Below are 23731 nucleotides of genomic sequence, written 5' to 3' on the forward strand. Positions count from 1 at the left end.
AGACACAGTTCGGAACATGGATTTGAATCGCATGGATTTCGAATCTGTTATTTAATTGTTACAAATTAACTTCTGAGTATCAACCTTCTTCAGAAAACAATATAAGTGGTATAATGCATTGTCGTAACTAGCCCCAGAATACGGACTGCCACCCTTCCCGTTCAGAAATTATTGAAATATGTAAAAAAAACATTCGTCAGTTGGTAAAATCTTAAATGTTATAAAAAATAAATATTTGGGTCGAAATGCAATACGCAACGCAATTAACAAGGGAAGACACGGAAGTGCCCCCCTCTGATTTTTATGAAACTTCGTATGTCTGTTAAGCAGTGAAAAATAAGGGATACATATTTTTTTTATCGGCTGAGACGCGACTTTAAGGGGTGAAACCACCCCTCGAAGTTTCGATCCGAAATTTTTTTGTTATAAACAAATTATATTTTGGATAATTTCTTAGCACCATATTATTCTACATAAAAAACCGCAAACTTTGTCCATTAGAAGTTTTCATGTATCTCCTCTGGTTTTCGAAATAGTACTTTCGGGTCGAAACTTTGAGGGGTGGTTTCATCCTTTAAAGTCGCGTCCCAGCCGATAAAAAAAATACGTATCCCTTATTTGTGACTGCTTAACAGACATATGAAGTTTCATCAAAATCGGAGGGGGGCACTTCCGTGCCTTCCCTTGCAAGTAAAAAAAGTGTATTATTACGTTAAAGTATTAAATAAAATTGCATTAGAATTAAGCTGTTTAATTTTTACATTCTACTTAACTATTGTAATAATCCTGCAACATCAATTGAAGGGCCGAATGCAATTAAGGGAACTAGCGCTCGAAAATGTGAAAAATATTTTTGCAGAAAAAGAAACAGCAAATTGGAGCTTGTATATGATAGGTTTTAATTATAGGTATCTGCACATAATATACTCTTGATTGTAATCAATCTCAAATTTCTTTTCTTTTTAAGAATTATATTTATATCCTTCTGTTCCTAGTTTTAGTGTTAACCAAATTTGAAAATAATTATTGTAAAATGTGTAACTTTATTTTGTTCAACCGACACACGTGGTATAAATTACGTACAGATGCTTGATGGAGAGTGTTATGAGCGAAACTCAGGGGACCTGCCCCCCCCCCCTTCCCGCAGAAAAAAATTCTAGTTACGCCAATGGTATAATGGAAGACAAAATTTACCTTAGGTTTCAAAACAGAGTGATATATATGTATGCCATAAATAGTAGACTTTTCATGTACTAAAATGTTCCTATCTTCGCCAGTGTATTTATCACACGACTGTATGGTTTTAGATGTCCAGTCACTCCAAAACAGCTTATTTTCAAACATTGCCAATGAAAAAGGCTTCATTCCTATGCCCTTTAATATAGTCTGAAAAGGTATAACTATAATCTCGAATCCGTAAATCTATTCCAACAAGTACTACAAAGGAATGCATACCCTGCGATCAGAACCGTCTAAACGAATTGATTCTATTATTTTTAGTTTACTATCTATCCAGTACAATCTGTTGTTGGCATAGTCAATAGACAAACTGTTTGGCCATTCTAGATTTTCTGTGACTAAGACACTGCTATTTTTTCCATCCATACTCGCCATCATTATGCGCGAATCTAAGCCCCATTCTGTCCAATACATTATACTAAACCAGATGATTAATTAGAATACGAGAATTAAGTTTTAACTGCAGAAGATCGAAGTATTGTGTTCAAGATACATACCCACTCGATGGTAACAAAGCTAATCCTCTGGGTTTACTGCTCCTTTCCTCAACAATAACAGTACAATAAGAACCATCATTGCTGCAAACTCCAATATGTCTGAAACCACTGTCAGTGAAGTATACATTATCTGTTACCCAATCCACGGCTATATCATCTGGACTATTTAGACCTTAAAAACATAAATTGTAAGTTTTATTACCTACAAATTTAAATTCCTGCAATGAATGTGCCACTGTGTATTACGTAACAATGATGTTATATTACAATAAATTTAGATTATTTACCTGTGGTAACAATGACTTCTCGCTGGGAACTATCGTCTCTACTTCTAATTATTGATTCTTCTCCATTTTCAATGTCGGACCAGTACAAACGATTAGCATCCATGGAAACAGCTATAGCATGTTGCAAGTTTCCGACTACTGAGTAAGATACGAAAGAATGAAGGAACAAACCATGGATTTCAGACTTCATGGAATATACCATCAAAGCTTCACCATCTATACGAAAATTAAACATAAAATTTTAAGCGTTAATAACTCGTTACAAATGTACACATTGTTGTAAAACGTTATTTATACATGCACAATGTAATCAACAGCACTTTATGGTATAGTAGATCAGGAGATGAATCAGACAAGTGAATCGTTATTACTAGACTGCAAATTTTTATGCAAAATAACATTTTCTAAAGTAATTTATAAATATTGGAGTAAATGTAGAAATGTACTTTTCCTCTTAAGTATCTTATTGGGTTCGGACTAAAATAGAAAAAATTTTGTCTTTTATTGTATTTCACAGACCCCCATGGGCTATAAATGCAAAAAAATTAACAGTTTAGTTATTACTCATGAAATATGTATGTGTGTTAAAGAATTTCAGTACCTTCAGCTTTACAAGTCCTTTTATCATCACTTAAGATGTAACCATCTTGGCAGGAACACATGTAGGAACCAGCAATATTAATGCATCGTTGATCGCATGTGCCATAGTTTTCACATTCGTTTACATCTAGAATTCAACAAGTGTATCAGATTATAAATATAATTAAAACATATTTGATCTGTTAAATATTACACGGCTTTAATATTAGTTTAAAATTTTCGATAAATCGACAATTACTGATCGATGTCATTTCAATTTTGGTGTAAAAAGCAAGTTGGTATATTTTAATTTTTACCTGAACATGTCCGATTATTGAGTAATCTGTAACCAGATTTACATGAACATTGAGCACCCTCGGGAGTTCTTTGGCAATGGTGTTCACATTGTGCCGTTTCTTTGCAGGACGAATCAGCTATAAATTAAAACGCGAAATTATTCGTACCATATATTTTGATTAAATGATTTGATAATCAATATTTATTATTTGTCGTAAATGCATACCCTTTTTACACCCATCGATATTTTCGTCGGAACGATCGCCGCAATCATCCTTTTCGTTGCAAGTTGCATTCAGAGAAATACATCTTTTATTCTTGCACAAGAATCGATCGAATTCGTTGTTACATTCATGGATTGGTATAGTTTTATTTTCTACGACAAAGAAATTGAAATACCTATACTGATATCGACTTAACGTTTAAACTCAGATAGCACATGACGCCTTGAAGACGGCTTAAAGGCGCCTTAGACCTAAAATAGCTGTAAAATGGGCGTTTTCAAGGTGTCTTGTGATATCTGGGAAAGAATGAAAAAATGTTATGAAAATTACCGCAATTTCCTTCATCGCTGCTGTCAGGACAATCGGGGATACCATCGCAAACCCATTCATTTCTCACGCAATGGCCATCATTACATCGAAAACTGTCGCATTTTAACTGTTGCGAATAACAAAATATGGTATATAAAAGTCTGATAAAATTAAATTACGGGTGAGAGAAAGTGGACAAGTTTCAATTCATTTCAGTACGTTAAATTTTTGAATATATGATATTAAACCCAGATAGCACATGACGCCTTGAAGACGGCTTAAAGGCGTCTTAGACCTAAAATAGCCGTAAAATAGGCGTCTTCAAAACATCATGTTCTATCTGAGGACATATTCATCCACTGGCGTCTGTTGATATCATGAAATGTTCGGTTTTGATTTTTATTCGATTCTAACGAAAATAACACAAGAAATTAAAATTTTACAATCTCTTTTTACGACGCTTCCTCGTTTCTTGTTCTTAGCTTACTTAAAATGTCATCTAAGGCACTTTACAATGTGCAGTTATAAATGTAAAGAAATATTATTGGAAGACGAAGTATAAGGGCTTAAGCACGTAATCTTACTGTTTTGACGCAGCCCACATATTCGTCGCTTTTATCGATGCAATCCGATCTTGTGTCACAAAATTTTTCGATCGATATGCAAGAACCGTCGGAACATTGAAATTCATCTGTGGCACATCGAAACGTCGAACTGTTTAGCTAAAAGGAAAACAGTAAATATAAATAACTTGAAAATTTCCGAAATGCTAACATTTTTTTTCTTGTTAAATTATTTTAAAATTTCTTATTGAATTGTTAGTATTACAAATATTAACTGAATACATATGTTCTACTATGTTTCTCAGAGTTCAACTGTTTAAGATCATTTCGTCTTATGTAAAATTAAAACGTAATTATTGGAAAAAGTTTGGGTATAAATCAGTGTAACAACTGATAATCTGGGTAGATGTCACATAGAAAGCTGGAGTCGCTTAGTTTTGAATGCTTTACAAACTTGCAAAACTTTATTAAATATTGGATTTTTTTTGTTAATACTCTGTGTTATTGTATTGCAATCCAAATGGTATTGTACTAAAGTTTATAAAACATTTCCTGGCTCAGATAGTACATGACGCCTTGAAGACGTCCATTTTACAGCTATTTTAGGTCTAAGGCGTCTTTAAGCTGTATTCAAGGCGTCATGTGCTATCTGGGCATACTTCCATCATCGGTGTATAAACACTTACAAGTAGTGTTATAATTCCAGCCATGTTAACTGTATAAGACAGTGTTTAACTTCTGACATTAAATTTTTTAGCAGCTGGTGTTTGTTTAAGCAAAATAATAGTACATTCAATTTAAGAAATATTTAGTATTTCTCTTCGAATTGGATTAAGGTAATGATGCTACAGTAAATCTTCAATGAGTGTTCAAAGGCTCCTCGGCACTGAACATGAAATATTTCATAAATTAATGGCCATATGCAGCGGAAACAAATATCATTCGCTTCAGAATTCCACGCTCTATCGCTGTGCTAAACCTCATTAAAAAGTCAGGAGTCTTCGAACATTCATCGAGGATTTACTGTATACTGAGTCATTCTTATTGAAATAAAAAAATTTTCTGATAGTATTCTTGCATAATGATTGTACTTACTTGAAAGTTCGTGCAATTTTGTTCGTCTGATCCGTCTATGCAATCCTTTTCACCGTCACAAAGATACACAGATAAAATAAGTTGCTTGTTCTCACATAGGAAATGTTCGGATCGCTCGGACCGTATAGCTTCCAATTCAACAGCAATAATAAATTAGTATGTTAACATTGTTGAGGTTAACAATTCAGCGAAATGTAATCGACTTACCTGTGGAATCGATTTGGGAAAGGAAAACATTCAAAAGAAGAAAAATGAACGAATTGCGGCACATAATCTGTAACAAATTTACTGAATTAGTTTGAACTTGATGCAGTGAAATTAAGATCTCTTCCGGTAAAATTCTGTACTATTGGTCTCACGGTGGCAATTATTCTGTTACAAACTATCAGAAATGCGAACATTTTCAAATTGAAAAAAAAGTTTAGAATTCTGCGCACCATGACTTAGAATTTAATTTATTTCGATAATAACATATATAATGGAAAAGTGATAACATATAGATATCCACATCTTACGATGCTCAGATTTGTAGAATTATCGAATTTAAACAGGCGCTCTGAAAACATTGTGGAATTGATTTTCATAATTAACGTCTTAAAGTAATTTAATGGAAAGGTAAAATTAAAATTAAAATACGATGATGTTTATGATTTCATTATAAAGTCTTTACTTACTCCATGTTAACTAAATTTTTTTTTCGTTTAAATATTTATTCTTACATATTTATTTTTTTAAGTTAACTTTCGTTGTATGAGTACTTTACGAGAATGGAATTATTAGTAATAAATTAAAAATTTTTACTTAAGAGAAAGACTCTAAAAGTAATTTTGTGAAATTAAATTCTGTGTAAAGGGAAATAAAATGGTAAAAGTATTTAATACACTTACAGAGATATTTCACGCTTTATGTAAATAGAGATAAAAATTAATATCTCTATTTCATAAATATTCGGACTATCGATGGTGTATGAAAATTGTCAGATCCGTGTTATCGCTGCGGCTGTTATAAAGGTACTAAAGGTTGATACAGAATATACAGCCGAATTATAGAAGAGATGGTGTCTATGAATGTACGTAAACAGGGTGTGGCCAGGAAGGAAATATAATAGAAATATTTATCGAATGGTGCCTGAAGTTAATTTCAAATGAAAAATGTTGTGTACCACCCTAATTTTTTCAATTAACAATGGATACAACATACAATTCACTCAGTACTAATTAATTAGAAGCATTTCGTTAATTTATTTATAAACTATAATATCATCGTAACGATCTCCAGTTTGACGTATATACATAACATGGTCTAACAAGTTATGTGCTAACGCTGTAATTGTTAATTTTCTGGTATCGTTTTTCTATTATATTGTTAGAATTATTACCAACTGAATAATAAATTTGTGATAAATAATTATTACAATAATTCTTAAGTTCATACTTATTCACTTAAATACCCAATGATTATTTACCATTATTGATGGAATTTATTAAATTTTTTTAGTACTAATGTACTCAATGAATATCAAAAAAGCATTTCAGTTAATTTTCCTATAATAACTGTACATATATATGTTTCTTTTGTTTTTAATGTTCTTGGTTCAGATGTTATTTCCTCACCGAAGTTTGTTAAGTCATGAATATATCGGTCTAATAGTCCTGTGACTGACATTTGTATATTATTCGACTTCTACAAATATATACATATACTTTGATTATTTTTATTATTCACTTAACACAGATTACCAATTACTCAATACTTAGTATTTTTTAAATTATTTATTGTATAATACATAGATAATTAATAGAGAGGTTTTTTTCCATCTTACAAAAATTGGTCGAAATTAGTAAATGAAATTAATAATACCTGCAGTTCTTTATTATTTACATACTGTACATACTATATTATTATACAGAGAATAATTATAATATTATTATGTTACTTGTTTGTTAAATATCGTAAATTCCCCACTATACAGTGGTGTATAAGTATGTCATAAGAAACGTATACACGTCCAGGTACAAATTCGTTCGATGACGTTGTGGGTCGTCTTGGAAATTAAATTCAAATTCCTTCAACTTTTATAAAATTAGTCGAAAATGAATGAGGATAGATAACATGACTGTACTTATTGTAGAAGTCAATCTGCTTATCTTAAAAATATCATAATCTTTTTAATATTATTATTTAGTAATACATTTACTATAGTACTTATATCGTATCTATATAAAGAAGTCGAATAATTTGTATTTATTACTATGTAATACATATATTATATGTATACAGGACGAGTCATTTAAATTTTATTTCTTAAATATTTCTTTATTTCTTGATTTGCAATGTTTATTATATGGATATAGATAAATTTTGATCGTTTATAAGAAGAAATTATCTGACAATTTACTCTTATTTTGAAAAAATTAAATTTGTAGCATAAATTGTTTTGGATTACGTTCTCTTCTCCCTATAAAAGTAATTGAAAGTAACAAATAAAATCGATAATATTTTGTGTTCGATCATAACTACGGTGTGCAACAGTTAAACGTGCAACGAAGAGCTTTGTGGAATTTTATTTGTATTATTTGAAGAACAATTATAATGCCAATCTGTAACTCGTTTGTTAATTACCGTAAATTCCGCACGATACAAACAGCAACGTATGTACAAGTATGTCATAAGAAATGTATACAAACCTTGTATAAGTATATTCGACAATGTTTTGAGTCATCTTACCGAGCGTTAAATTTGAATTCGTTCGACCTGTAAGAAACAAGTTGAAAACGAATAGGAATAGGTGATATTGCTATAATTATTCTATGATTCTACTTTATCGCTTCAAAATGTTATAATTTTTGCATATTATTGTTTAATGCGGAGTAATTTTTAGTACGTAATGATATAATGCTACGATCTTTTTTTTATTTGCATAAAAATTTCAAGCAATTAATCACAAAAATGTACAACGTTTACCTATTAAATAAAAGTCGTAATTATAATGATAAGTTGCGGTGATATTACATAATGGGTTTTTTTAAATGTAGTCACATTTTTTAAAAAAATTCTGTGCAGGTGCTAGCGTAGTTGTGATTAAACCAATTTTAATAAATATACATTATAATGTATTTCCTTAAATAATTCTAACCTGTTTAAATGGAAGGGAATTATATTTAATCATATAACGACCATGAGTATATATTTATTTGATGTTCAATATTCGAATAAAGCTTTTTTCATCTATACTGAAAAATATTACAAAATAAACTCAATCACGAAATAATATTAGACGAATAAAAGTTGAAAGCATTGATTGAGCAATTTTAACTAGAGAAATAGTTATGCGAAAAATATAACATATTTCTAGAAAGAAGATAAAAATTGTTATTAAATGGTTAGAAATTAACACTATATTACTAAATTATTAATGTCATAAGTTATTTTATTAATCGTTTACTTAACTGTTGTAAACAATAAAATAATTATGGACTATATAAATGTTAATATAAATATAAACATATATAAATTTTAACAATAATAATCCAGAAGATTTGGATTGGAAATTTATGTAATCAATAATAATTCACGTCGTATATTAATAAATTACTACAGTGTTAACAAAAACACTACAAATATTTCAGAGAATACAGTTTTATTACTATAAATCAATTTAAATAACACTCAATAATTTAGAAATCGACAGAGCACTAACACAAATACATTCACAAATCTGAATTGTGTAACTGTTATTTATGCGCATTGAATAAAATATTAATAGTTAATAGCTATAAATTATAAAAAAGATTTGTGTAGTTGTGGTACTTTTCCAATAAGTAATTGATTAATATTTTAATATTTGTTCACATATGCCGTGGGTGATTTTCTAAATAATACAATACTGGCGAAAAAGAGAAACAAATGCCTAATGACCTTGTGACAGTAGTTTGCTCCATTGCTTCTGCAACGAGCAGGCACTTAATTCTTTTTCATTCTTTTTGGCAAGTTCTGTGTTTACTATTTTGTGCAAAAGTATGCCTCGTTGCTTGATAAAGTCGATGAGAAGATACAGGAAGATGAACAATTCCACCGAAGGTAAGACAATAAATTCTTCTTTAGCTGCTCCCGAACGTAAGGTACAGTGTACCAAAGTAACGACAGTGAAATCTTGTCATGGTTATGGAAAAGTATTCTACAATCTACAGCTCCATCTCGTTATTGTTGTAGAGGTGAAACGTATTCACATTGAATATTCAACACGCTTTTCCCCGTTAACGTTCGATAACGATCAAGTCATCACATTTCACGTTAAATTGAAATAAAAAAGAATAAAATATTTTTACATATTATATACACAGAGACCGAAATACCATGGACCCCACCGACATCGATCGATGCCAAACGAAAGCACCAGACTAAAGACAATTCAGCGAAATGTAATAACATTTGGACCTCCTCGAAGCTTCCAATTGTAACACGTTACAGCTTCAACAAAGAAAACAATATGATATGGAATAAGCAATTGTCCAGTAGCACAGAGTTAAATACCACGAATCTTTCGGAAATCGGGAACTCGTTACAATCAACCGCAGCTAATATTTCTGTTAAGACCAATCAAAGTATCGTCAATACAAACTACGAGCAGAAACTGGAAACGGTGCAAATATCGTTGTCCTCGAATGCCAATAACGTAGAGTGTCCGATAAACGGGTCCGAAAATAAAATCAATGTAACAGTGAATTTGAACAAACCGTACGAGGACGGAGTTGAAGGCAAAACGGAGTCCAGTACGTTGTACTTGACACCGAACAAGAAACCGATCGATTCTTCGCAGAATCAGTACTACGGGAATAATATAAAAACAACCGGAGTTGAGACTACTCAGAACTGGAAACGAAACAAAACCATGCACTATTGTCCTTTCTGTCGGAAAAGTTTCGATCGTCCGTGGGTGTTGAAGGGTCATCTGCGGCTTCATACTGGCGAACGACCTTTCGAGTGTCCAGTATGTCATAAGTCTTTCGCCGATCGGTACATATACATTTTCGATTTAATATTTCCTTTATTACTTGTTTCCTACTTAATACGACCATTTCAGGAGTACTTGCTACAAATTTTGATTGAACGATAATTATAACACTGTGATTTAGAGCTAAGCAAAACAAAATCATGAATACTTAACAATTATAATTAATAAATAATCGTTACTCATTATGAGGATTATTTTAGACGGCACCATTGCCATTGATTAAACAGATTTAATCAGTTGACAAACACAGTAAAATTTTGTCAACACTTTAATTAATTAATCGGTAATTATACATAATACAGTATTACATCCCAAATAGCACATGATTATGGTCTACTTTTAGGTCTAAGGCGCCTTTAAGGCGTCTTCAAGGTGTCATTGGCCGTTAATGCGCTATTTGGGATTGTACGTACTATGTGCATATGGTTGCAAAATAAAAAAGTTGTGTTATGTATAATAATATATTACTTATTAATTTATATAGAATAGACATACAGATAATTATTTTTTAACATAATCCTCATTTTGAAGTTGTAATACTGTGATTCGCAATTTATAATTAGAGTTCGGAAAAACATTTTGTAATGAGTAATCAATTTTCTATTTGACTCATTATTCAATCGATTAATTTAGAATATAAATTATGATAACAGTAAAAACATGATGTTTAGTTTTCTTAAGGCACTGGTTCCAAAGTTTTCTACGTTAAGTTTAACCAATTTTATTCAATTTTTCCATGTGCTTCTCTTTTGGAATAATATGTATCCAGTGAATGTATAGATATAAAAATATTTTGTTCAAGTAAATGCTCTCGTATAACGTACGTTTTGCAGTTCGAATCTACGTGCACATCAAAGGACACGAAATCATCATCAATGGCAATGGCGATGTGGAGAATGTTTCAAAGCATTCTCCCAAAGACGATATCTAGAACGGCATTGTCCCGAAGCGTGTAGGAAATATAGAATATCTCAGAGACGAGAACAAAGTTGTACTTAGAGGATGCATTTTATTTCTTTAATATATACATATTTTATTTATGTATAAGAATGTGTAATATATAAATATATTAAATATATTTTGTTTTTCAGTACTATAAAATTTGAATGTGATTTGTCATTATGTTATTGTTCAAATATAATTTTACAAATCTACTATGTAATAAAATCTTATATGTAAAAACCTACATTGATACTTGTTCCTTATATAGTCAATTTAACAAACATTAGTAATCATGCAATACGTGAATTACAAACGTAAAATAGTTTTTTATTTTAATAGGAAAACACAGTCATTATCGAGAAAATATTTAAATCATTAAGGCAGGATTCTAATTGTTTTACGATTTTCAGAAAATTTAGAATGTATGTATATATATATAGGTATAAGTACAGTCCTTTACCCGCGTCTTCAGATTAGAAAAACTTCAGTTTCACCGGACAAATTAGTTTCGAACCATATCTATACAGTAAAGAAAATTATGAATTAAACTTTATACTTACTTTTGTATTCCTTTATATTTCTACTTTGTTTTTCTATTGTAATTATAACAATTTTAATTTAAAATTTTTATATAACGGTAAGGTAACTGTTGGCTGTGTTCATTTGGACAATAGGGGGAGGGGGATTTGAAAATCCGTCTTAAAGCTTCGCCACGCAATTGGTCGTTACTATCTACAGAGTGCGCGCGACGACGTAACGGTTTCTGGTCTGAATGTTTTTATTCTTTCATGGCGCATGTCGTGTACGTTCAACGAGGAATAATTATCGCTCGCATTTGACGCAGTGCGTTAATCTCATATTACAAACGGAGAAGAACGTTATATAGTGCCGCGTGTTACGCGATACGCTTTCCGAGTTAGTAAATCTGTGTTAGTGGTTTGTAACAGAAACGCGGCGGTTAGGCACTGCAGAGAAAACTTGACATTGGAACGGCCATTTTGGCGTGTTGTTTCCTAATCGAGTGCTCAGCTCAGCATCGATATCCATCCATTTCAAGGTAAGTAAGTTCCAAGTTGTGAATACTTTTCGAGAAATGAATGATTATGCATTTGTGATATTCTTGCTCTACGTTCTCTCGTGTACGTTCATTCTGAGAGATTTCCGTTTCGTTACGTAGAAACGAGAATTTTGATATACTTTACACGGACTTTACTCTGCTGTTCTGTTTTTCATCTTGTCCGAATACCTATGCCCCATAGTAATAACGCGCGACGTCTTGAAATTGATGTCCTGTTATGGGCCCTCGTTAACACATTAAACGTGTACTTTATAGTTCCTGTACAATGAATATTATTTCATGATAGAAAAATCTTGGGGTATTTTGTACGTACACAGATTGAAAATGTTGCCAATATTTGAAGCGAACGTTCCAAATAAGCAAGTCACATATCTTCTTAGTGGAAATGTGGCACGTTAGAATTTCATTCGCAGGTTTCGTTTATTGGAAAAATATTACGATTTTACGATTTCTTATTTCAATTGGAAATTACGTAAAGATTACGAAATATATTCTACCTGTTACAGAATGGGGTAATTGTTTTATTGATTGAAGTACTCTGTATATTGTTCAAACAAACGTTTTTAAACGTGAACTTTATTCTATACATTATAGTGAGTAATATATTGTACAATGTAATTTATTATAATATATGTACACCTGTTGTTTGATCATTATTTCTGAAGGTTTTCTATAATTCAAATTTTTTATGAGCAGTGCCAGTAACTAATAATAACATGAATTCCTATATCTTCCTTTAAGCTGTAGCACATAAAAACTAGTACTGTTCCAGTGAGAGAACATATAATGTTTACATCCTGTTGTAGTCTATCCAATAGGTCACTCATGCTTGCTGCTTGCCTTTTGTCCTATAAGTTCTTAGTTGTGTAACTCGTATATATATTTGTGAGTTTCAGTTTCTAATTTCTCCCTGATATTGGGTAAATATTTTATAGTATATTTTAAATGTGAGTTATGTAATTTCAGATTGATTAAAAAAAATTCTATACAATCAGATTATTGGCTGTTGTTCTGAAATTGTTTATGAGCTTGCAAACATATATGTAATTTTATTAATTATTTTCAGGAAATAAAATACTTCATCTGTATCAAAATGATGACAGAAACACATATAAACTCCAATCATGTCTTAAATTCTGGTTTGGCACCCAAATCAGAGATAGACAAAATGGATGATGTCGGTTGGAAAGCCAAATTAAAAATTCCACCAAAGGACAAAAGAATTAAAACTAGTGTAAGTTACATAGAGTAGATGAAATTCATTCTTACAATTTTTGCAATTAACCGTACTACTTATTGTACATAGTAAATGAAAATTTTAATTAAACTTCTATGTGAAATACAGTTTTCTAAGTAAAATTATTTCCCTTATATTTGTTAACAAAATGCTACGGTAACGTGACAATTTATAGGATGTTACCGATACTCGTGGCAATGAATTTGAAGAGTTTTGCCTGAAGCGAGAGCTATTAATGGGAATCTTTGAGAAAGGCTGGGAAAAGCCTTCTCCGATTCAAGAAGCCAGTATTCCTATTGCATTGTCTGGTAAAGATATCTTGGCCCGTGCAAAGAATGGGACTGGCAAAACTGGGGCCTACTCAATTCCAGTGCTAGAACAGGTACATTATTTACAGGTTCTGTTACTGATATTTCACTTCAAATGCTAAACGTGCCTTTTAATTTTAATCTCTCTTATATTAATATTCTTTGCAATCCCGTATTTTAGGTTGATTCACGAAAAGATGTGATCCAAGCACTGGTAATTGTACCCACCAGGGAGTTAGCTCTCCAAACATCACAAATCTGTATTGAACTGGCAAAACACATGGATATAAAAGTAATGGTAACTACCGGAGGAACAAACTTACGGGATGATATTATGAGGATTTACCAGAAAGGTCTGTATTGGTTCATTGCAGATTCGTTTAGATTTTTCTTAATATGACTGTCCTATGAAACACTGAGATATGAGGAATGATAAGAAATATTTACTGTTCTATTATTTTAATATAATAATGTGATTTATTTGATGCTGTTTCATTAATCAATTTTGAGATTGCACAATATATGAACTTAGAAAAGAAATTCTCAATTGCGATATGTTTAATTACAGTGCAAGTGATAATTGCAACGCCAGGAAGAATTCTTGATCTCATGGACAAGAATGTTGCAAATATGGATCACTGTAAAATTCTAGTTTTGGATGAAGCGGATAAGCTTCTATCGCAAGATTTTAAAGGAATGTTGGATCATGTAATTTCTAGGTGTGTTGTATATACTTTAATGCACGGTTTTAAAAATTATTTTATTCCATCTGTACCATTTATGTTAAATATAAAAAAAACAATTTTATTTTCATTTCCGATATCCAGATTACCACACGAACGTCAGATATTGCTGTATTCAGCCACATTTCCTTTGACGGTGAAACAATTCATGGAGAAACACTTAAGAGATCCGTACGAGATTAATTTAATGGAGGAACTCACATTGAAAGGTGTAACACAGTATTATGCCTTTGTACAAGAACGACAAAAAGTTCATTGCCTTAATACGCTGTTTTCCAAGGTAATATGGTTTTGATTTTCTAAGTATTTAAAGATTTCTTGTAACCTCTATATTATTCTTTTTTCTTTAAATATACTTGGCTGTATAGTTTACTTTTTCTTTTTTCAGTTGCAAATAACACAAAGTATAATATTCTGCAATTCAACGCAACGCGTTGAATTACTTGCAAAAAAGATAACAGATCTTGGTTACTGCTGTTATTATATACACGCGAAAATGGCGCAGGCACACCGAAATCGCGTGTTTCACGATTTCCGAGCAGGACTATGCAGAAACTTGGTAAGTGATAAAACAAAAGCATAAAGTAAAATTTGTATGTAAATATTATTTTAGAAAGATTATTTCTGAAACAGATATCTATAACTTTACATGTTTTCAATTGACAAAAGTAGCTGGTAAATTATAAATCATTATGTTTAAATCAATAATTGTTTTTATATAAAATTAAGGGATGAAAGATAATTGCCACGCCTCAATGAAAATTTATACATAAAGATCAATTTTGAATATCGAAATCAACTTGTGTAACCTGTTTTTGGGAAGATAGGAAAAATGACAAACATTTTCAATCAAACAAAATAATGATTAAAACTTTCATAGCTTCTGTGAACTACATTATACTTCTATGTTCTGTATTTCACTAAAAAACTATAACGAAAATAAGAAATGTGCATGGAAGACCCCATACTCTTGAACTTATTTCTATTTGTGCACATTTATAAACAATGTTTATTGAATTCTTTGCAGACCAAATTATTTTACGATTTTATTTCATAACAGAAAATATTTCAATATTAGGTAACACATTGAACAAAATTGTCAAAATTTGCAGCTGTTTTTACCTAAAATAACTTTTCTTATTGTTACCTTTTGTGATCCAGGAAAGTGGTTATAAAATGTAATTGACTCAATAACACTTCTATCCTGTACATTTTAAGTATGGACAAAATTTTTATTCTTTTCGAACATAAAATATGGTGTATGTAATAGGTTGCCGACTAATGCTCTTATTCGACTCTTGTTTGCTTGTGTTTATCATTTTTTTTTAAATTTCTTCAATAATGTTATTTATTTTACAAAATGTTTAACTTTTACATTTGACCTTCAAATAACTGTTAAATAACATATGTTCTATCAGAACTTGTTTCAGAACTAACTGTTAAAAACAAACTTTCAAATAATGATAAAGTATTAATATGAAAAAGTAATGTTAAAAGATAGACGTAATGGTTAAAAAGTGAACAGTTTTTAAATAATTTTTTGTTGTAAAAGTTCCATTTAGTTTTCAGTGACATGTATATTTTACAAACAGTATATCATCCATACTTATGTCCTAAGTAGCTTATGAGGAGACATTATATCAATATTTCAGATTCTGTTGAAACTTTTTGAGTAATCGCAAAAGGTATTCAAAAACTATTTCTATTTGGTTTTTTTTTTCATAGATTCTTATTTTTGACAAAAATTGCATAGAAGATTTCAAAAGTATCAATAACAGAGAGCTCTTGTTCCAATAAACTTGCTCTAGTAAGCCACATCATTAGTAACTCCCACAGGTTCTAAGTTTGATGTCAGAAGAGTGGTTTTATTTGCAGCATTTTACTTATGCTTATCTTTTTGCCAAACAAAAAAACATTGGAATTATCCACTCAAGAAGGGCCTCCTACTACTTGGTAAATTTATTTTAAGTACTGAAATAAATGTTAAATCGAATGTTAATTTGGCATAAATTTCAATAATTCCCGATACCAAGTGGTAGGAGGCCCTTCTCCTACACCACTTTTTCCTCTAGCGAAATCTGAGTTTGTGTCAGTGTACATACATTAATACATACGTATATGATAATAATAGCACATGACTTTATATATTTTACAATACAAACAACAATATGTCCCTACAGACAAATTAAATACTTCAGTGTACTATATAAAGGAATATTGTTTTCGCAAAAATGTTTTCAATTTAGTAAAATTGTGTACCGTGTTAGGCTGTAGTCACAGTGGCACCAGTATTGAACTTGAACTTTTCAACCTATTGGGACCATTGAACTCTATATACCTGAAATGACAACAGAGTCGTTTCGAAGGTATCCCTCAATATCTCTACTTTCCTCTACTTATTATCTAAGAGTGAAATAGGGATACCTCTCACACAGTGTTCTCTGTCTAACAGGCAGGCAACACCTCAAATACTCACAGTTATCGTTCCATGTATAGAGTTCAATGATTGGGACACACTGCATGGTCGTAGTAACTAATCAAATTATATGTTTCTTTACGAAAATCTTTATTAAATCAATACGTTTATCAACTAAGCTAAAATTATTGTTCTACATGGCATCTATTGGCACTAGTGTACTCTTGTGTCCAAAAGCTGCCATCTCTGGCGTCATGCTGGACTTTACAACGACGAACATAATCAATTTTTGAAACATTTGAGACATTGCTAGTCTGTAATTACGGAACTGTATACCTAACTTACAGTTGGTTTAACATTTTTATTACTTAAAAATTGAATAATGAATCATATCACCATTGTAATAAGGGTTCAACATTATTGATTATATGTAGCTTTGAAGTTTTTTCTTTGCAGGTAGTTTTTATGTACCCCCACCCATTATTATTTAAAACACAATTTTGTTAAAATTTGAGATATTAATGTTGCAATGGGCTCGTTATAGTTTATCAGTTATGTTTTTGTTTGAAATTCCATTGAACTTGGCGCGTAACAGATTATACAATACTCTTGTCAGTGTCGTACTACTATACAGTTTCCGAGACATAAGTATTCATGCATTTTCTATCTTTTGACTGCAAACTAATAGCAGAGAACTAACAACATGTAAAGTATTTCATGTAAAAGAAATCTAATGTCTGTTATTTATATTCTCTTGACTCTTTGAAAACCAGTAGACAGTTTTGTAATGGAAAAACATCAAATAGTTTTGTATACCATATATGTGGTCCTATGAACAAAATGTAAATATATTCTGGTCTATTTTTCATGGCTGGTCAGAGTCAATTTGTGGTGGTTAAACGTGATATCATTTAACGGACAAACTAAGTTCTGATATGAAACATCAAACATATGTAAATGGATGTTGTGTGTATCTACAGGTTAGCAGCGATCTCTTCACGCGTGGTATCGACGTACAAGCTGTGAACGTCGTAATCAACTTTGACTTTCCAAAAATGGCAGAGACATACTTGCATCGTATTGGTCGATCAGGACGATTTGGCCATTTAGGTATAGCAATTAACCTAATCACATATGAGGATCGCTTTAACTTGCATCGTATCGAACAAGAACTTGGAACAGAAATTAAGCCTATCCCAAAGGTAATAGACCCAAATTTGTATGTAGCAAGACCAGAAGACAATAATAGTATGGAAGAGGGTAACGTGTCCAAGTAGTTTCGATACATCGTCATTATGAAGTTTTACATGCGCTCAAAGAGTTTAAAGTGTAAAATGGTGATTGTGACTCGTACGTGTAAGGCATACATTGCTATGCTTTGAACTCAACAGAGTGAAATGTTACTTCGGTCTGGAATGAATTGTCTGGTGTGTTTAACAGTGTATAAAGACAAAACAGTGCTATGAACGTTTAGATAAAAAAAGTGGTCTATATAGAAAAAAAATTGAAAATTTCAATTAACATAGTAAGCAGCGGAAACATGAATTACTTGTAAATAAGGCATATACTGATTATGAAACAGTGAACTCAGTGAATGAATAGATGCGAATGCCGGTGCGAGTCATTCTTTGTACATAAATACATATAAATGTACATAATCTAAAGTGCGTCAGAGTCAAGCCATTATCAAGAGCACAATATGTAAACGAGTACATGAGTAACATAATAATCATAACATTTTACCGCAACTGTAAATATTACATGAAGAGTATCCATCGTTTTAATAGTAAATTTTTATACAACGGCTTCATACTTCCAAGGTTTTTTTGTTCTGTAAGGAAAATTGTGATGGCATGTGAGATTTAAAGGAAAAACAGCAGAGTGAAAGGAAATTCATACTTGTGTGCTGTTTATGAGAATCCGAATATTGTATATTAATCCATATGCCTATTACTTTTGCATCTCCATAGGAAGGTATAAATTCTCCTTAAATATACAATCACAAATTCGAAATATTGTATTGATCTTAATATTTGATCATGGCTTGATTTTGCTACCTGTCAATGCTGTCATACAACTCTGAAATTCGAATCACTTTTCAAAAAAGCAAGGCTATCTTTTCTTTCTGTAAAGCGGTAATAAAAACGTTTTTTTTTAACTTAATCGTAATTTTTTTTACGAAATTGTGATTGAACGTCAGAGGTTGTAAAATTGACTAGTTTTATATAATTATTTTGTATAAATACCTGGCTGGTGGCATTTATCAATGTTAGGGATTCAATGTCTGATTTCTATTACGTATTTGTGTCTAGTAAAAATTGATGCTTCAACAAGCAAGAGTAATGAAATTACCTAAGAAGGATTTTATATTACTCTCAAGACACACTTTAGGTAAATCAATAAAGGTACACGAAAATTTACACATCATACTATATAGCATACTATAACATTTTTTGTGACAGATGATGAATTAACTGCCAAAATGTAATCTAATAATAGAAGATCATCATGGAATCCCTTTTTATTCTTGGTTTTTCTCTTTGATATCTGTGTACATGTTAATTGTACAATAACAAACAAAACAACAACAAAAGACGTTTAAGAAATGACTTCGAATCAGATTTCTCTTATATTATTCAGATTTTGTGTGAAGAAAAAAGTGCACCGCCAGCCAAGACAACTTAGGTTTATGGAACGAAATGCGTATACATTAATAGGCAATAGTAGAATATTTCTTACTTGATGCAAAAATTTCAACGAGAAATATTACTGAGAGCGATGGAAAGCGGTTTGGAATGCCTTTAGTCTTATAATATCAGTTTTGACAGGATATTTTGCTTTTGCGGTGGATGACAACAGGAGAGATGTCTTATGACAGAAAGATTGACTGCTGGAGCAGAAAGTGTGAACATTCGAAATTTTGCTACAGAACAAATATGAAAACTTAATTAAGCGAAACTGAATGTTTTAACATGCATACAATTATATATATATATATATTTTACTTCTGAAGAAAAATATTGAACTTTCGAATCAGTGCGTAGTTCCAAAAATGCATGTAAAACTCATTGACTTAAAAATTTTTAACTTCTAATTTAATGTTTGTTATACGCAACACATATGTATTTAATACAATAACAAGGAAAGGCATGGTATTAGAAACCAAATATTGGTAAATACAAGTATTTGATACGAGCGTTCTATATACTGACTTGTATGCATATCAGGGATAGAACGAAGAATTCTTCTTCGTCTCGTTATCCGTCACAAAATTACGAACGTATGTATAGTATACCGGGTAATGCATCTATTGCAGAGAACATTTTACAATCCTATTCTACTATACGTGAATGATATGCTATACAATTATTAATCATTGACGTAAGAAAATATCTCTCTTGTGTCATCATCCGAGCATTAATGCTGTGATTTAATATTATGGTGTTAAAAGCATTAGAAACCGTTTTTTTTTTATGCTAATGAAAATAATCATAATTTGATACATACGACGTTTCAATATTGGGAAAATATGTCTGCGATACACGTAGCGGTGTGGACATTATCAATCGATTTACACTTTTTTTGTCAGCTTGAGAAGAATGTGATGTGGGAAATTGATGTTAATGTAGGAAATCTCAATAAGTGATCGTAACACAAGCGCGCATCTGATTGTTGCGAGGATAAGGCATATTATGATGCCTGAAGCGATAGAGGAAAGAAAATTGCTAATAAAAGATCAATAAGCAAAACATTCTTTTTCACGTTGGAATGTAAAATATTCTAAAGTGGAAAAAAAACGAGAATAATTACACAAATTGGCAGTGATTTATTGAAATAATTATGGTAAACGTTGTATTTATAACAGTTTAGAAAAGAAAGAACACTTCTTAGTGTTTTGTTTGTGGCTCTATTTTTCACCAATCGGAGTTATTTGATAAAGTAAAATCGCATATGATTTCGGTTCTAATGTAACGTATAACCATTTTTCCTCATATTTTAATGTTTTCTCGATACGGGAATACATAATTCAATAAGTTGAACAGTATTTTGGATGTGTCTCTTCTAAAAAAAAAAAAAGAAAAATACTCTTACATATTCACCACAAAATTTTGCTTTTGTGTTGTATGTTTGTGAAAGTTATTATGGTTCTTTTGGCGAACTTGCGTATAGACTAGGAAAATAATACTCTTGGTCTTACCGAATTGTCATTTGAAATACCATTAGATCCGACATGGAATCTATTTTGTGAAGTATATTTTAATCAGTCTTTAAAAGAGTCAAGAAGGTGCCAACGAAAACAAATCATAAAACTTGAATGAATTTTCACACAAAATGCATAGAATCATTCCTAATCATTTAAGATTTATCTTAATGACATCATGAAGCATTACACGTATGCGTATTTGTTTATTTATCAGTTTTACAGCTGGATGTTATTGAGACAAACTCTGTGTGTATGATTCCATATATCTGAGATGTTACAATTGTATCATGGAAGTGTCGTGATTATATTCATCTTGGCTCTTTTGAAAGAATGGTATTTGTGTGAGATAAAAAGTATAAATTTCTAGTAGAAGTTGGGTAATAAAAATTGCTGAGTGCAATACTATGCGGATAGACTGAAGGAATATGTGTACGTAGGGCGTATCAATGCATACAGACAGATTTTTGGAGGTGACTTCCGTACACAAGGATATTACAAAAAACATTCGTCATAAACATCTGTTCTATTTGACCTTGTTTTCCGAGTTACAATAATTTTTGTAATTCAACAATTCTCGGTATACATTCAGCTAGCCTACAACTGGTCTGTCATCGTGATAAGTGCTCAAAGCAGCTACGTCAGACTTTCGTGTAATCTTTTGAACGCTTTGGAGTGTTTCTGAAACATTTGAAAAATTCAGGTACTGCCTACGGTTCGAGTTGAATAAGTTTCTGACGAGAATTATCCAAAACCACAAAGTCAGGTAGAACAGATGTTTATACGAACCTATTTCACATACTTTTCGATGTTGAATTTCACTAATTACTCTGGTGTTTCGATACGCCCTGTATATGTATGTGTTTGTTTCGTTCAATGATTAATACTGATGAGTAATTTTAACCGTGGGTTACGTAATTCTCCATATGTTGTATGTGGAAGTCGAAGTATTGCGAAAACTTAGGGTGCGTATATGTGTACGTAAAGCACATGTATACTTTTGGCGGCGTTGAAGACTGTTGATGCAAGTAATTGAAGTGATTTTGTTCTTGAAAATCTTGTAACCGTTCCCTCATGTCTGTCGCATAGATATGTATTTCCAAGTGAAGTTCCTGTGCCTCATCTTGGAGAGGAGAAATACCCTTGATGTGGAAACAAATTTTTGTGAAGGCACCTTTATGATATAAAAGTGCAATGTTGGAAGCGTTGTGTTAACATCTGGATTTGGAATGTACAAAGAAAACCCTGACCGACCATCACGAAGGGTTTCATCAAATTTTAAATACGAACGAATCAATTCGTTCTGGCGAAGGAAGTAACATCTTTATGAGACTGAAGATGCAACGTCAACAGTCACATACCTTCACCGAAAATTCGCACCGGACCTAGTCCAGGGCAACGAGCTGCAATACATAAAGTACAATATATTTTGACAGTAAAGGACGAAATTATCGGATACTACAACTAAACATTTTCAAAACATTTTAAAGCACGAGCAGCTCGTTTGTGATATTGGAAGATTTCCAATGATCTATAAAAAAAAAGGAAATACGTTGAAAAAAGGAGGAAAAACAAAAAAAAAAATTTTTTTTTCAAATGCAAAAATTACCGTCATGCTAAACGTTTAATGATGATTGAACTTCATTTCCAAAGTATTATTTTACTTCCACACAATATGCTAATTGTTCCACGAAGACGGTACAATAGAAAATGCATCAAATGTACACCTCGTTGTATCCGCGAATCAGGTTAAATTCTTTGCGATACGCTAAAACGAAATCAGTTTATATTCTATTGACTACAAAATTGGATCATGAACACTTGTAAATGCAAGCCGTACATTACTGTGCACTTGGTTTTTAATGTTTCGTACGAAAGGTGTGTGCACTTTACGATCTTGTAATTCGTGAAACAGTGACTGCAGCATTGAAAAACGTTTATGCATTATTGGCCGACTTGCATGAAGATTCGCAGGAGAAAAAGTGAAAGGAACGTGTGATCTCTGGTATGTTCGCGTATATGTTGGTCGAAGTTTTTTTTTGTATATGAAACTTTACGTACTTCTGTGAAACCGACACTCTTGTGTTAGGTTTGAAAAAAGAAAAAAAAAGAAAAGAAAATGAAACATTTCACGCGTGCGAACACGAGAATTTGAAAATATTATCTATTAACCTAGGAACATAAATACGTTTATTTGTCGATTATGAAGAGATAGGTTTGTGACCGTATTACGAAAAAGAAAGAATCTTTTTTATTTGTTTTTTATGTCTCAGAGCACAGATCCCGATGTAATTGGAAACGCATGTTAATGGATTTGTTTTCGAAAGGAACAATACAGCAAAGCAAATTTGGTCCTTAATAAAAATTTCCGGTTCAGTACACGCTGCATATGATTTTTTCTCCACGTAACCTTTGAAAAAACGAAACACTGATTCACTAACGAATTATTTAGGGATAATCGTAAGGAGAACAGAATAGTTAAATAATGTGTAGAATAATGCACTGTTAAAACGATAAGAATGTCATCTCTGCGAATACGTTATTAGACAGTGAAGTATTCCGGGTACTTTGACATTTTCGATGCTGTGAGTATAGAAATGTTAGTTATAAATATTGGTCTGTCTACAAGAATTTCACGGATGTAATATGATAAGTGGTTGAAACTTGGCATCGAAAACTTTAACACGTTCGTTATTATTAGA

The 23731-nt window shown here is 31.6% G+C and overlaps 3 protein-coding genes across 4 annotated transcripts in view; 2 read left to right on the top strand and 1 right to left on the bottom strand.

Annotated features, from left to right (window-relative positions):
- Nucleotides 1-6116, bottom strand: part of LOC107189968 (vitellogenin receptor) — a 31060-nt gene extending 24944 nt beyond the window's left edge. Inside the window, exons 1-13 of the mRNA XM_015578669.1 lie at nucleotides 5978-6116; nucleotides 5298-5364; nucleotides 5091-5218; nucleotides 4017-4154; nucleotides 3454-3559; nucleotides 3126-3275; nucleotides 2920-3036; nucleotides 2625-2750; nucleotides 2024-2239; nucleotides 1737-1908; nucleotides 1456-1657; nucleotides 1195-1386; nucleotides 5-44 (exon numbers count right to left, since the gene is read on the bottom strand). Coding sequence (XP_015434155.1) covers nucleotides 5-44; nucleotides 1195-1386; nucleotides 1456-1657; nucleotides 1737-1908; nucleotides 2024-2239; nucleotides 2625-2750; nucleotides 2920-3036; nucleotides 3126-3275; nucleotides 3454-3559; nucleotides 4017-4154; nucleotides 5091-5218; nucleotides 5298-5361 — 1651 coding nt within the window. The 5' untranslated portion in view covers nucleotides 5362-5364; nucleotides 5978-6116. The remainder of the gene's footprint in view (nucleotides 1-4; nucleotides 45-1194; nucleotides 1387-1455; nucleotides 1658-1736; nucleotides 1909-2023; nucleotides 2240-2624; nucleotides 2751-2919; nucleotides 3037-3125; nucleotides 3276-3453; nucleotides 3560-4016; nucleotides 4155-5090; nucleotides 5219-5297; nucleotides 5365-5977) is intronic.
- A 2972-nt stretch (nucleotides 6117-9088) lies between these two features.
- Nucleotides 9089-11103, top strand: LOC107191130 (zinc finger protein 1 homolog). Its single transcript, XM_015580094.1, has 3 exons — nucleotides 9089-9170; nucleotides 9434-10106; nucleotides 10938-11103. Exons 1-3 carry the CDS (start codon nucleotides 9110-9112, stop codon nucleotides 11101-11103), a joined length of 900 nt encoding a protein of 299 aa, XP_015435580.1. The 5' UTR covers nucleotides 9089-9109.
- A 692-nt stretch (nucleotides 11104-11795) lies between these two features.
- Nucleotides 11796-20577, top strand: LOC107191327 (putative ATP-dependent RNA helicase me31b). Of its 2 annotated transcripts, none has more exons than XM_015580339.1 (8): nucleotides 11796-12103; nucleotides 13191-13358; nucleotides 13537-13743; nucleotides 13851-14022; nucleotides 14238-14388; nucleotides 14497-14692; nucleotides 14801-14971; nucleotides 17809-20577. In XM_015580339.1, the coding sequence occupies exons 2-8, from the start codon at nucleotides 13218-13220 to the stop codon at nucleotides 18103-18105; spliced, it is 1335 nt and encodes a 444-aa protein (XP_015435825.1). In that variant the 5' UTR covers nucleotides 11796-12103; nucleotides 13191-13217; the 3' UTR covers nucleotides 18106-20577. The 2 variants fall into 2 exon arrangements, with proteins under 2 accessions (XP_015435825.1, XP_015435833.1); XM_015580347.1 differs by lacking the exon at nucleotides 11796-12103 and adding an exon at nucleotides 12979-13044.
- The last annotated feature ends 3154 nt before the right edge of the window (nucleotides 20578-23731 follow it).

The sequence above is a fragment of the Dufourea novaeangliae genome, unplaced genomic scaffold (genome assembly GCF_001272555.1).
Source record: "Dufourea novaeangliae isolate 0120121106 unplaced genomic scaffold, ASM127255v1 scaffold11, whole genome shotgun sequence".
Lineage (NCBI taxonomy): Eukaryota > Metazoa > Arthropoda > Insecta > Hymenoptera > Halictidae > Dufourea > Dufourea novaeangliae.